This window comes from Balaenoptera borealis (assembly GCF_965194805.1).
Source record: "Balaenoptera borealis genome assembly, chromosome: 16".
NCBI classification, from domain to species: Eukaryota; Metazoa; Chordata; class Mammalia; order Artiodactyla; family Balaenopteridae; genus Balaenoptera; species Balaenoptera borealis.
Window position 1 is genome coordinate 11,946,947 of NC_138872.1, and position 14,018 is coordinate 11,960,964.

At 44.0% G+C, this 14,018-nt stretch overlaps 1 protein-coding gene across 6 annotated transcripts in view; it reads left to right on the forward strand.

The window, feature by feature from the left end:
- The first annotated feature begins 1,250 nt into the window (after positions 1–1,250).
- Positions 1,251–14,018, forward strand: part of B4GALT5 (beta-1,4-galactosyltransferase 5) — a 118,800-nt gene continuing 106,032 nt past the window's right edge. For 5 of the 6 annotated variants that reach the window (XM_082362760.1, XM_082362759.1, XM_082362758.1 and 2 more), the window contains exon 1: positions 1,251–1,576. In XM_082362760.1, the coding sequence (XP_082218886.1) occupies positions 1,462–1,576 (115 nt within the window). In that variant the 5' untranslated portion in view covers positions 1,251–1,461. The remainder of the gene's footprint in view (positions 1,577–14,018) is intronic. The other variant, XM_082362756.1, reaches the window with a different exon arrangement.

Sequence of the window (14,018 nt, forward strand, 5' to 3'; positions counted from 1 at the left end):
GACTGCTATGGCATTCCAAGGGGACACTTGCCTCCCCAGTTCAGCTGGTAACTTCTTGAGTTGAGGCTGAGGCAGGTTCTATTGGCCCTCACCTGAGTCTCTAGTTACTGCCTAATGCCATCAGAGGTCTTCTGGCCTGGGGCTGATCTTAAAGCATTGTTTTGGATATGGCCGCACACTATCCTACAGAGCAGGGTACCGATTTGTCTGCAGGATGGATATTAGGGTTCAGATGGAATGCTGAAGCACTTACAACCTAGTGGTCAAGGGTGCCTTGGGAGACAGGTCATTTTTTATTTAAGCCCTTATTGCAAGGCTTGGGTGGATTACTTCTCCATCTAGGAGCCTCAGTTTCCTCATCTGTACAATAGGAATAATAAGAGCACACATCTCAGGCCTGTTGGGGTGATTTAATGAGGTAGGTAAAGCCCAGTGTCTCTCAAGGGCAAGTCTTCATATTGATAACTGTTATCATTAAGCTCCTTAGGAGTCTTTGGGATATGAAACCTGCCCAGAGCTACAACCTCATCCCAGTCGCTCTCCCTGCCCCACTGGATTGTATCCATGCTGGCCTTGAGTTAAGCTGGGGTCAGATCAGGCTTTTTAACCTCAGGACCTTTGCATCTGCTGTTCACCGTTTTATGTCACCCCACAGTGAGGCCTTCCCTGACCACATTAGTCTGCCTCAAACATATTCTCCTGTTTTATTGTATTCATATCACTTACCAGTACCTGACATTATGATTTGTTTTTCTCCTCCCATTTGAGTGTTAGGTTCAAGAAGACAGAGATTTTGTCTGTTTTGTTCTATGTAGCATCCCCAGCGCCAAGAACGGTGTCTGGCATATGTCTGGCTTTCAATAAATGGTGAACTGAATGAATGAATGAATGGAGGTGTATACCGAGCCCTCCTGCCTACAATCCCTGCTCTTCTGTCGCAGTGGGTGGCCAGCCGAGTCAGACATCGCATACGGTCCCTTGGCTCCCAGGTTGGGGGCGTCCAAGAGCGGACCGACGGGCACTTGAGCGACGCTCCCCAAAAGCCAGGGCGGTGGCCGCGCCGGTAGAGGGGCTGTCGCCATTTGGCGACTTTCCCTGCGGGCCACTGCGCCGCCGCAGGGGCCAAACAGGGGATCGCTCTGTGAGCGCGCGCGCGCGGGTCTTTTGCGACGGTGCCCGGCGGCGCTAGCCCCGCCCCCGCCCCGCCCCCGCGGCCCGCCCCGCCCCGCCCCGCCCCCGCCGCTGCGCTCTCTACCGGGCCGCTCAGGCCCCCGCCCGCTTCATGTGGCCCGGCCCGCGGCGGCCGGCGGCTGGGAGCGGCGAGGCGGCGGCGGGCGGCGGCCGGCGAGGCCCGGGAGGTGGCCGAGGCCCAGGCGGCGGCGGCGGCGGCCCGGGAGGCGGCGCACGGAGAGCGGCGGGAGCAGGCCTGGCCCGGCCCTCGAGCGGCCGCCTGGCTGCAGCATGCGCGTCCGCCGGGGGCTGCTGCGGCTGCCGCGCCGCTCGCTGCTCGCCGCGCTCTTCTTCTTCTCGCTCTCGTCCTCGCTGCTCTACTTCGTCTATGTGGCGCCCGGCATAGGTAGGAAGGGGGCCTGGGACCCCGGGGGTGCCGCTCTGGCCTCGAGGGGACACCGGGAACCCCCGCCCCGCCCTGAGGGGACCCCGGCTTTCAGAAGACACCCGGCTGGGAGGCGACCCCGAGCCTGGCCCTCAGAAGACTACGGGGACTCCGGCCCGACCCTCGGGAGACCCCACGCCTGGCCCTCGGGGGGCTCCAGGACATTCCAGTGCCCTGCACCCCGACGGGCTCCAGAACCCCCCTCCCCCCGCCAGCCTCCCGCCCACCCCCTGCTCTCTTTTAACCCCTTCCCCGCGGGAACCCGACCATGCCTTCACACACACACACACACACACACACACACACACACACACACACACACACACACACACGTGCTGGGACGCCCCCTTTCTTGCCCTGGCCTCCCTAGGACCCCACTTTCCGCTCCTCGGCTCGAGAACTCCCGCTCCCCGTCCTCCGGGGTCTCCTCCAGCCCCGGTTCCGGGCATTCCGCGGCCCCCGAACCTACGCAGCCCGCCCGCCCCTCCTCGCGGAGCCCCTGTGCTGGGGTCTCCAGGAGTCCCACCTTCCCGGTTCCCATCCATCCTTCCCCTCTCTCCTCCCCGGTGACTCCACCGTTTTCCTGCTCTCCCTCCTACTCTTTCTTCCCTCGACTTTCCCTTGTTACATCCACCTTCAGGTCCTCCTCCCCAACACACACATTCTCCTCTTCCAAGTGGCCAGATCCCTTTCCTAGCAGGGTGGCATCCCCCACCCCCCAGGGAGGTCCACCCCCCCCCCCCATTCAGTCTACGAACCCCTGAGCGTCCCACGCCTCCTCTCCATCCCCTCCCCCTGCCCCGCCTACCCCCAAGGGCACTCCCTGTCATCTCCGCTCCCTTATACTCCTATCCTTCCCCCGAATCCTCAACACCCCGCTCTGGTCATCAGCCACAGTTTCTTTCTCATTGAAGACTTGGGGAAGGGGTACTGTCTAGGCTTTTCCTTTCTCCCCTTTCTTTCACTTCTGCCCTCTCCTAGCCTTGAGGGTAGAAGGTGGCCCTTCAGTATCCTACGGGGCCAGGGCGGGGGGGGGGGGGGGGACATTTAAATTGGTCCTAGAGGAGGAGATATGACAAAGGCCTTGGGGAAGTGGTGCAGGTGGGAAGGAAGAGCATGGAGAAAAGGTGGAATGGGTACTCATTCTTCTCAAAGGCATGTCCTTTAAAGGAAAGACAGCCCTGGAGAAACTGAACCCTGCCCAAGCATAGGCTGTCTAAGAGCACAGAGCGGACATTTAGGACGTGAAGAAAGATTAGAAGGAAATAACAGCATGAGGGTTAAGGTCAGAGGACATGGAAGTCAGACTTGGATTCTAATCCCTGCCCTTCATGACCTTGAGCAAGTTACTAAGCCTCACCTTTTCTCCTCTGTAAAATGGGAGTACTCATCCTAACCTCATAGGTTTTTAAGGATGGAAGTAGATAAATTCCCTTTTAAAGCACTTATCATTGTACCTGATGCTTAGAGAGTTTTCAAAAAAAAAAAAAAGCTATTATATGTAGCTTTCAAGAAAGAAGGGAGTAGATGGAAGGTTTAAGGTATGTATTTGCCTGACTTGGCATCACCATGAGGCCCTAGAGAAAACCTCAGTTTAAGGTGAAAAATGATCAGAAAATGCTGTTGGGGGTGGGGCAAGGAGAGTAAATTTTGCTGTAAAAAGTCTGGATCATTTGGATGTTAGGAAAGGGTTGATGGTTTAACTCTAGGGAAATACCCTTTAGGATTGTAGTAATGATTAGTGCCATTCTCTGTTGACCTGTCAACACTGAACTAGCTGAATAGAGAAATTTCCAGATAGAGCCGGAGATTGTCTCCTGATTTTTTTAAAAAATAAATTAATTTTGTTTATTTATTTTTGGCTGCATTGGGTCTTCATTGCTGCGCTCGGGCTTTCTGTAGTTGGGGCGAGTGGGGGCTACTTTTGCGGTGCGTGGGCTTCTCATTGCTGTGGCTTCTCTTGCTGCAGAGCACGGGCTCTTGGCATGCGGGCTTCAGTAGTTGTGGCACGCAGGCTCAGTAGTTGTGTCTCGCGGGCTCCACGAGCGCAGGCTCAGTAGTTGTGGCACACAGGCTTAGTTGCTCTGTGGCATGTGGGATCTTCCCAGACCAGGGCTTGAACCCGTGGCCTCTGCATTGGCAGGCGAATTCTTAACCACTGCACCACGAGGGAAGTCCTCTCCTGATTGTTTTTTTTTAAGAGCATATTTCATTTGATGGTTAATATTGATGATTTGTACTACAAACTAGATCTAGTTTGTACTACAAAGATAGAACAGGTAACATCCTACTGCCGTAACATTTTATGAAATGTCTTAGGAAAAGCATCCCTCTGGGAAGGTGTTGTATGTGGCCTGATGGATCGGATGAGGGGATAGGAGTCTGGGCAGAATAAAAACAGGTGAGTAATTAGTGGAATTAATTGAGAAAAGAGTTCATTAGCATATTGGATATTAGACTCTAATAAAAATGGGTGTGAAATGATGGATTTGAACCTAGAGGCAGTCTTGAAGCCATAACCCCTTTTGTGAAAGTGATGGGTTTTTTCTGGTGCGGGTGCATAAATCAGCTATGTCTAAATGGAAAAATATATCCCACTGGGATAGTAATCACCCTCTTGATTAGAAAGATTAGAAGCCAGATTCTAAAACAAATGGAACGTACAACTTAATTAAAATTCTTCAGCAGTAGATTTTTAGGTCAGTGGAACCCCAGTGTAAGGCAATGGGCTTGGGGCTTCCCTGGTGGCGCAGTGGTTAAGAATCCGCCTGCCAATGCAGGGGACACGGGTTTGATCCCTGGTCTGGGAAGATCCCACATGCCGCAGAGCAGCTAAGCCCGTGTGCCACAGCTACTGAGCCTGCACTGTAGAGCCCGCAAGCCACAACTACTGAAGCCTGCACGCCTAGAGCCTGTGCTCTGCAACAAGAGAAGCCACCGCAATGGCAAGTCCGTGCGTGGCAACGAAGAGCAGTCCCCGCTCCCTGCAACTAGAGAAAGCCCGCGCGCAGCAACGAAGACCCAACGCAGCCAAAAATAAATAAATAAAATAAGTAAATTAAAAATAAAATAAATAAAGCAATGGGCTTCTACCACACTTAGATTCCTACATCACTGATAACTGAGAAAGATGCAAAGCACTTAAATATTCACTAATTTCTTCTTAAATGTGGGTCTTCTAAAGGGCAGATCTACTTAAGATTCATGTTCTGTTAGTTGGAAAGGGGAGTGGTGGGAAGGATGTGAAGTGGTTTTAGAACGGGTACATTGAGCAGTTTGGTGATTTTATTTATCTTGGCTTTCCTGTTTACCAGCTTAATTTTTTGAATAATCAGCTTTGGACAAGGGGTGGCAAATCTTTTCAAAAGGTTAAGGCAGTCTAGAGAAATAGAAGGTTTTATATGCCTTGGATTATGAAGACGTTATTTGAGACAATTGTTAAAATGAGCTTAGAAAATAATACTGGGTTGAACCACATGAAATTTCCATTTTTTGCAGGTCAAAACCAGTTGTATATTGGGAGTTTGATATAGCTCAACCTAATACATTTCCAAATAATGACAATCCTGTTTTCTGGCATAACGGGAAGTGTCAGACTTGTATTTCCTTCCAGGTTTAATATTTTTCCAGTCCTGCTTTTGATTTACTTTGTATACCCTGTGGCCACGCTGTGCTCTAGGGCTAAAGAGAAATCAACCCGAGAGTGTGTTAACAGCTATATTCGGAATTAGGTAGACTTGAATTTGAGATATGAGAAAAACCATGTTAGTTATAAATGTTTTCAAGTTGCTCATGTGTAATATAGCCTAGCTACAATTTCAACCTAACTATTGTTGGTATTTTTGAGATCTAATGCCAGCTCTTAACGTTAGTGTCCCATAGTCTAACAGCAAAGGGAAATTTTCCTGGACTTGAGGGTCATCTGAAATGGAGGTAGTGGTACCATTTGACTTAGAAAATTGGATGTGAGGAATATTACTAAATATGACTATAATGTATTTGTAACAAATACAAAGTGAGCTTAGCTACTTTAATAATCCCCTGCCAATCCAGTTAAGTAATTTAAAAATATGACTTCATTGGCCATTATGTTTTTGTTATTAAATCAAAAGTAGTGTTTTATATCAGCATTTTAAAAGTAGAAATGAAAAGGATGGGGCAGAAAGTGTGAGGGAGGTGGTGGATTTGAAAAAGGAAGAGGAAGGGAATATGGTTATAAAAATGCATATGTGCCTCTTCTCTGTAGCCCCCTGCCCTCCACAGCCTGAGTGATTATCATTTATTTCATCACTTGTTTTACCTGCACTGTTGAAATATCCCTATTCCTTTCAGGGTTCCGAAGAGAACTTTGAACTTATTTATGATCCTTTAACTTAAAAAATCTAAGAGCTCGGAGTACCTCCATATTCCAGTCTGACCAGGTCTTTTAGAAGATAAGAGAAGTGAACTATTTACGGATGGACGTACATTTGAAGGGCTGATTTTTAAAATCTTCTTAACTTTATGGTGCTGTCACATGGCAAGGTTGTATAGAGGTTACTGACCTTTGCAAATTGTTTAGTTACGGATTTTGAGAGAGATGCCTGTGCATGGTTAGAGGCAGTAGTCTATATACTGAGGAAATTTTATTAAAGTTCCACTATTTAAATTAATTTTTCTTTTGTCTTGATTATTGAGGAAAGGAAATGGGGAATGATTTTTCCCTTTTGGCCTGCTTGGTTCCAAGAAAAGTTTGATTCATGGCTGGCTTTTGGAAGACAGGAATCAGTAATTCTAATTTGACCAAATGACCTTGAGCAAGTCACTTGATTCTCTGATCTTATACTTGGCCAGAAAACAAAGCTGTTTGAAAAACTAGAACTGCATCTTAGCCAAACTTGTAGTGAGAAGATTTTACGTATAGAAAGTTGATAATTCATTCACATTCTATGCAAATTTTGGACCTAAGATTTTAGATAGGATACATGTTTTATATAACTGAATGCAACTTTTTCTAATAACCCCAGGAAAATTTCAGATTCCCCCCTTGTTTTAAATATATATATATATATATATATATATTTTAAATAAATATATATATATATTTTTTTTTTTTTTTGGCTGCGTTGGGTCTTTGTTGTTGCGCCTGGGCTTTCTCTAGTTGCAGCGAGCGGGGGCTACTCTTCGTTGCAGTGCGCGGGCTTCTCCTTGCGGTAGCTTCTCTTGTTGCGGAGCACGGGCTCTAAGGCGCGCAGGCTCGGTAGCTGTGGCGCACGGGCTTAGTTGCTCCGCTGCATGTGGGATCTTCCCAGACCAGGGCTCAAACCTGTGTCCCCTGCATTTGGCAGGCGGATTCTTAACCACTGTGCCACCAGGGAAGTCCCATCCCCCATCTCATTAAGTGTAGTATGAAAATAGCCTTTTTGTTGTTGTTGTTCCTCACATGACAGTGTCCTCTAAATGCTTCAGTGCGCTTAGCTTCTGAGCTTTTCTGGAGTGAAATACGTCGTATTGTGAATGTGGGTTATTTTATTTTATAAAATTAAAAAGCCTCACCCTGTTTAAGGACCCCCTTCTCCCCACGCGTGCCTGTACGGACTCACTCACTCACTCAGATGTTTCCTTTGAGTATTGCATCGTGTCAGTCTTAGAAGGAAACCATATTTGGAGAACAGATTGAAGTTATAAAACTGAACAGCACCACTTTTGACCAGGATTTTGGTGATGTTTTATGTCCTTTCTGCAGCAGTTTGCTATGTCGGAAACAAAGTCTTGGGTTTGGAGTTGAAGTCTCTTGAACAGTGAAAATATGCTAGTCTTGGACAGTCTTTGGAAGCAGCCGTTTGGCCAGTATCAGTTGCCGTTCCAGGGCATCGCTACTCTAGCCAGTAGATAATTCTGCTCCAACCCTGACATTTCCCCCCAGAGCGTGACAGGCCAGTGAGAGCAGCGTATAACATCGCCAGGAAGGAGGGTCTTCTTGTGTTGCCATGACTCTTTAGAGCTCTTCAAGAGAGTAGAAAGCCGTAGAAGCCGAAGTGCTACTGACTTACTTGCTTCCCTAATTTTGCAGCGTTTTAGATCATGGAAGATACGTTGTACACATCCAACTATATAAGCAAACAGAACTTTAGTAAGCAAGAAGTAGGCAATGTGATGCTGCAAAGGCCTGTCAAAGAACTAGAGAAAACTAGTGGTTAACATTGGTCAAGATAAAGGTTAATCAGAAGCAAACAGATTGGGTGTTGGCTTAAAAGAAGTTAAAGGAGTTATCGTGAGAAGAGGCAGGCCTGTGTGTACTATTAGTGAAAGGGCAGTTATTCTTTAGTTTCTAATACTAGCTAAATAAGAGTATGCCTTCCTTTGCACACTGTGTGTATTTTTGTAGAAAGCTGTGAGAAAATTAAAGGAATTTAAGATCTGTGGGTCAATAATAATCCAGCATTTGAGCATCTTCCTATCATGTTACCAGCTATGGGAGATATTTGGATTCTAGACTTTTGACTGCTTCTTTCATTTTACAGATGATTGTATAAGCCCAGGTTGAGTCATTAACTTGCCCAAAGTTGAGAATTATAAAATAGCTGTAAAAATAAATAAATAAATAAATAAATAAGATAAAATACCTCTGCAGCACATACTATATGGTTGAAAATACAAGATTAATCATAAGAAATAACTAGAGAAAATAGAAAATAGTATGTAATCAATTGCTGACTTGTATGATACTGATCCTTAATGAGGTGGGAGATTCAGACACAGGCACTCATTCCTTTATTCAATAGGTAGTTTCTTTGGAGTGCCTCCTCTTGTCAGATACTCTTTTGGGTATCAGGCAGTCTAGAAATGAGTAAGGCAGAACGTTTCTTCCATCCTGGTGATTTCATTCTAGTGGGACGTTTTTGCCCTTTGTGGTGCTTTTATTCTGATGGGGAGACAGCCAATATACAATATAATTTCGGATAGTGGTAGGAGTGACTGAGGGTCTATTTTATTATTTATTTATTTATTTATATTATTTTATTTATTTATTTTTGGCTGCGTTGGGTCTTTGTGGCCTCGCACTGGCTTTCTCTAGTTCTGGCGAGCGGGGGCTACTCTTCGTTGTGGGGCGTGGGCTCCTCATTGCGGTGGCTTCTCTTGTTGTAGAGCACAGGCTCTAGGCGCGCGGGCTTCAGTAGTTGTGGTGCATGGGCTCAGTAGTTGCGGCATGCAGGTCCTAGAGCACGTGGGCTTCAGTAGTTATGGTGTGCAGGCTCAGTAGTTGTGGCTCTCACGGGCTTAGTTGTTCCACAGCATGTGGGACCTTCCCAGACCAGGGCTCGAACCCGTGTTCCCTGCATTGGCAAACAGATTCTCAACCACTGCGCCACCAGGGTAGTCCCTGAGGGTCTGTTTTAGATAGGGTAGTTAGGGAAAGCTTCATTAATGAGGTGCTATTTGGCTTGAAGGGGTAGAACAGGTCACAGGTCGGGGGATTGGGATGGTGATGGGGGTGTCAAGCATATGTAAAGGTCTTGAGGCAGAAATGTACTTGAGGGAAGGTTGACTGGATTTTTGTAAGTGAGAAATGGTAGGAAATGAGCTTAGAAAGATGGTAGGGGTCAGGCCATGTAGGACCCTATAGGCCATGGTAAGGGCTGTAGGGTAGGAGTGAGCATTAACTTAGAAATCAGCCAGATCTGGGTTTGAATCAACTCTGACTGAGTGGGCACACTATTTTCAATTTTCTTATCTGCCCAGTGGAGGATACCATCTTTCTCAGGGTTGTTGTGAGAATTGAGTGGGATATGCATGTAAGAGGGCTTAGCACAGAGCTTGACACAAAGCTCCATATGTTAATAATTATTATTTATAACCATAGGAGATGTCCTCTTGGCCTAATGTGAGTGCTAAACTGAGAGGAGGATTGAGCTCCAGTCCAGCTTTACCAGTAACTAGATGGAAACCTTTACTTCAGTTTTCTCATCTGTAAAATGAAGCAATGGACTAAAGTACAGATTCTAGGGTCCCTCTCAGATCTGAAGTTCCACGATTCTGAGCAAGTGTGAGTTGAACCTTGAAGGAGAAGAATGAATAATGAGTTCTGTCAAGTAAAGACACCCCATTTAAAAAAATTCAGATCTCCCATTCACTTAGTGTCCTACCTTTAGTGAAATACTGAGCCATGGATTCTGTGAAGTGTTGGTGTATAACCCTCAGACTTAACAGTTTCACTCTGTAGGGTGAATGGAGAAATTCAGACTGTGCAATGCTATTGTTTGAGGACATTTGCCCTAAAAATGAGACAGACGTAGAATGTCTGCACTGAAGTCTGTCTTTGAAATCATTGTGGCAAAGAAACAACAACAACAAAAAAGAAATTTGTGTTGTCTTGGTCAAAGGAAAAAAACTAAAAGAATTTTATGGAAATATCTTTGGGATGTTAAGACTTTTTTTTTTCCTCTTTTTTTCTCTGCTTTTTGTCCTCTGGGTAATCCTTTTAAGTTTTAATCTGCTAAATCAGTCTTTTCCTCTAGCCTCACACTTTTGCTTTTAAGCATGAAATAGAGCCCTGGACTCATTAGCTCCTGCCCCATCTTCATTCCTCTAGGTAATTGGATGTTAAATGAGAAATGAATATTACATTTTGACCCAGTAATTCTTTTTTTTTTTTTTAACATCTTTATAGGAATATAATTGCTTTACAATGGTGTGTTAGTTTCTGGTTTATAACAAAATGAATCAGCTATACATATACACATATCCCCATATCTCCTCCCTCTTGCCTCTCCCTCCCACCCTCCCTAACCCACCCATCTAGGTGGTCACGAAGCACCAAGCTGATCTCCCTGTGCTATGCGGCTGCTTCTCACTAGCTATTTTACATTTGGTAGTGTATATATGTCCATGCCACTATCTCACTTCATCGCAGCTTACCCACCCTTCCCCCTCCCCGTGTCCTCAAGTCCATTCTCTACATCTGCATCTTTATTCCTGTCCCTCCCCTGGGTTCTTCAGAACCACTTTTTTTTTTTTTTTTTTAGATTCCTTATATATGTGTTAGCATACGGTATTTATTTTTCTCTTTCTGACTTACTTCACTCTGTATGACAGTCTCTAGGTCCATCCACCTCACTATAAATAACTCAATTTCGTTTCTTTTTATGGCTGAGTAATATTCCATTGTATATATGTGCCACATCTTCTTTATCCGTTCATCTGTCAATGGACACTTAGGTTGCTTCCGTGTCCTGGCTATTGTAAATAGAGCTGCAGTGAACATTGTGGTACATGACTCTTTTTGAATTATGGTTTTCTCACGGTACAGTAATTCTTTTTAATATTGTGGCTTATATAGAAGAGCATTCATACCTCCTCTACTGATCCCATGAATCCAGTGTTTTCCCAAGCCTGGGAATCACACTGAATAATTTAAAGTGCTGTCTCTTCTTAGATTCCCTCCCCCCACCCCTTTTGTTAGTTTGAGTAATTATTAGACTATAAGTATTGTTCTGCCTCCTTCCCAGGTTACAAAGATAGCCAGGTACTTTGCAATGACTAGAAGGGAAGCTGGGCATTGTTTCTGAGGTACCTTAGTTACCATCATCAATTATGAACAGTTCTCTGAGGGTTATTAGTGGCATAATTATGATTATGAAAAATGTTGTGGAGTGTCACGTACAGGGAAATGTAGATTGTAGGAAAGCTCAGTGTTGTGTTTTAAAACTTAAATTAGAAGTGTGCTAGTGAGCACAGCTGTTTATTATTTTTATTAAAGAGCTGTAAAACATTTAAATACCAGTAAAGAGGGAACTTTTTTCACCCTCTAAAAGTATGATTAATAGTCATTTAAACTTTTTGCTTAATTCTCATGTGTTGAACAACTGTATGCTTGGAAAAATGGAAAAGCAGAAGTATTTTTTTTACTCATAGAACTAGTTACCCCATTTTGAGGAGTTGTGCTTTTAGGCACTAAGCCTAAATTATGCTCATGATTGTAATGTATGCGTTTTCAGATTGGTAGACCATTGGCTTTTGAAGGTCAGAAAATAGTATTTTCCTAAATGTTGTGTTGGGGTCATGTTTGTGTAGTTAAAAAAAAAAAAAAATCCTTTATTCCATTGCAGAAAAATGCAAACATTGCCAACTTAGGGAAGTTAAACCAGATGGATCAGAGATGATAGTAGACTGACTTTAGCATTCTTGATGTACTTATTATAAATCTTTGTATTTTAAATAAAACCATTTAATCGTTTAACTTTTAAAGAAAAACTCATTTTATCCATATCATCATAATCTATAGAGTAATGATAGGGAAGTTCTCTGGGTTGTAATGTCCTTGTGCCTAGCACATTATATGCACTTAAATATTTATTGAAATGAATGAAGAAACTATTGCCTGGTCAAGCTAGCCTCTTTATTGTTGGATTGCATTTAATGTGGGGGAAGGATTGCTTCTTCTGTTAATCCTGATTTTGAAGTGATTTTGAATTCATTTTGCCCAAAACTACTTTGTCTTTTTTTTTCCCTTTCTATTTCTTCGTGGTAAAATATAGCATGAACTTTGCCATGTATTTTGGTAATTTAAATGTGCAATTCAGTGGCATTAATTACATTCACAATGTTTTGCAACCATTACAACTATTTCCAAAAATTTCTATTGCCCCCAAACAGAAAGTCTCTTCCCATTAAGCAATAACTCCCCATCCACCGCCCCGCCTCCCAACTGCTAATCTACTTTCCATCCTGTAAGTTTGACTGCTCTAGGTACCTCTTATAAGTGTAATCATACAATGTTTGTCCTTTTGTGTCTGCTCTATTTCACTTAGCAAAATGTTTCCTGGGTTCATTCATGTCATAGCATGTGTCAGAACTGTATTCTTTTTATGGGTGAATAATATTCTATCTTGTATATATCACATTTTTTCTCATCTGTTGATGAACACTTGAGTTGCTTCTACCTTTTGGCTGTTGTAAATAGTGCTGCTGTGAATGTTGGCATACAAGTATCTGTTTGAGTCCCTGCTTTCAATTCTTTGGGTATTTACCTGGGAGTGGAATTGCTAGGTCATATGGTAATTCTATTTAATTTTTTGAGGAATTGCCAGACTTTCTACAGTGGCTGCACCATTTTACATTCCCACCAGCAATATATTCCACATCCTTGCAGCCAACACTTATTTTCTGAGTGTGTATTTTTTTTTTTAAAGTGTAGGCATCCTCGTAGGTGTGAAATGGTAGCTCATCGTGGTTTTGGTTTTCATTTCCTTGATGACTAATGAGGTTGAGCATATTTTCATATGTTTATTGGCTATTTGTGTATCTTGTTTAGAGAACTGTCTATTCAGGTTCCTTTGCCCTTTTTAAATTGGATTGTCCGTTGTTAAGAGATCTTTATATTTTTGAATATTATACCATTACCAGATATATGATTTGCAAGTATTTTCTCCCATCCTATGGGTTGTCTTTTCACTCTCTTGGTAGGGTCCTTTGATGCGCAAAAGCTTTTGACTTTAATGAGTTTCAATTTATTTATATTTTTCTTTTGTTTGTACTTTAAAAAATATACTACTTGGTAAGTTTTATGACTGAACTTTTGCTACCTGCATTGTAGTCGTTTACTTTTTCTGCCCGTGAAAGTTTTCCCTAAGTTACTGATAGGCATATCTTACACAAGCTATTATTGAGCTGATTTCTGAGAAAGCAGGAGGCAATGTTTTTTGGTTTATCTTTCTCTTACTTGTTTAAGTTTGATGCTGGTTTCTTGATTTCTTTTTTTTAAATTAATTAATTTATTTTTGGCTGCATTGGGTCTTCATTGCTGCGCACGGGCTTTCTCTAGTTGCGGGGAGTGGGGGCTACTCTTTGTTGCGGTGCGCGGGCTTCTCATTGCGGTGGATTCTCTTGTTGTGGAGCACGGGTTCTAGGCGCGCGGGCTTCAGTAGTTGTTGCTTGCGGGCTTCAGTAGTTGTGGCTCGTGAGCTCAGTAGTTGTGCTCACGGGCTCTAGAGCGCAGGCTCAGTAGTTGTGGCTCACGGGCTTAGTTGCTCCGCAGCATGTGGGATCTTCCTGGACCAGAGCTCGAACCCGTGTCCCCTGCATTGGCAGGCGGATTCTTAACCACTGAGCCACTGGCGAAGCCCTGATTCTTGGTCTTTAAAATGGTTACTCTCTTTGCCAAACTTGACATGCTCTGCAGATTCCATTAAATATTTCAAGTGTTTGAAGAATCCTGTGACTCTTCTGATGAAGGGAGGGATCCATATCTTATTGATGTCTTTGTTGATTATTTTGTTCAGTACGACTGAAATGTAACTTAAATTTAAATGTTTTCTGTTTCTAATTACAGTTCTGTGAAAGTCCGTGTAAGACAGGGCCAGAAGTTGGCACACCACATTTTTGGTGTTGGGGACAATACAGTTTACTGATTAAACATATGATA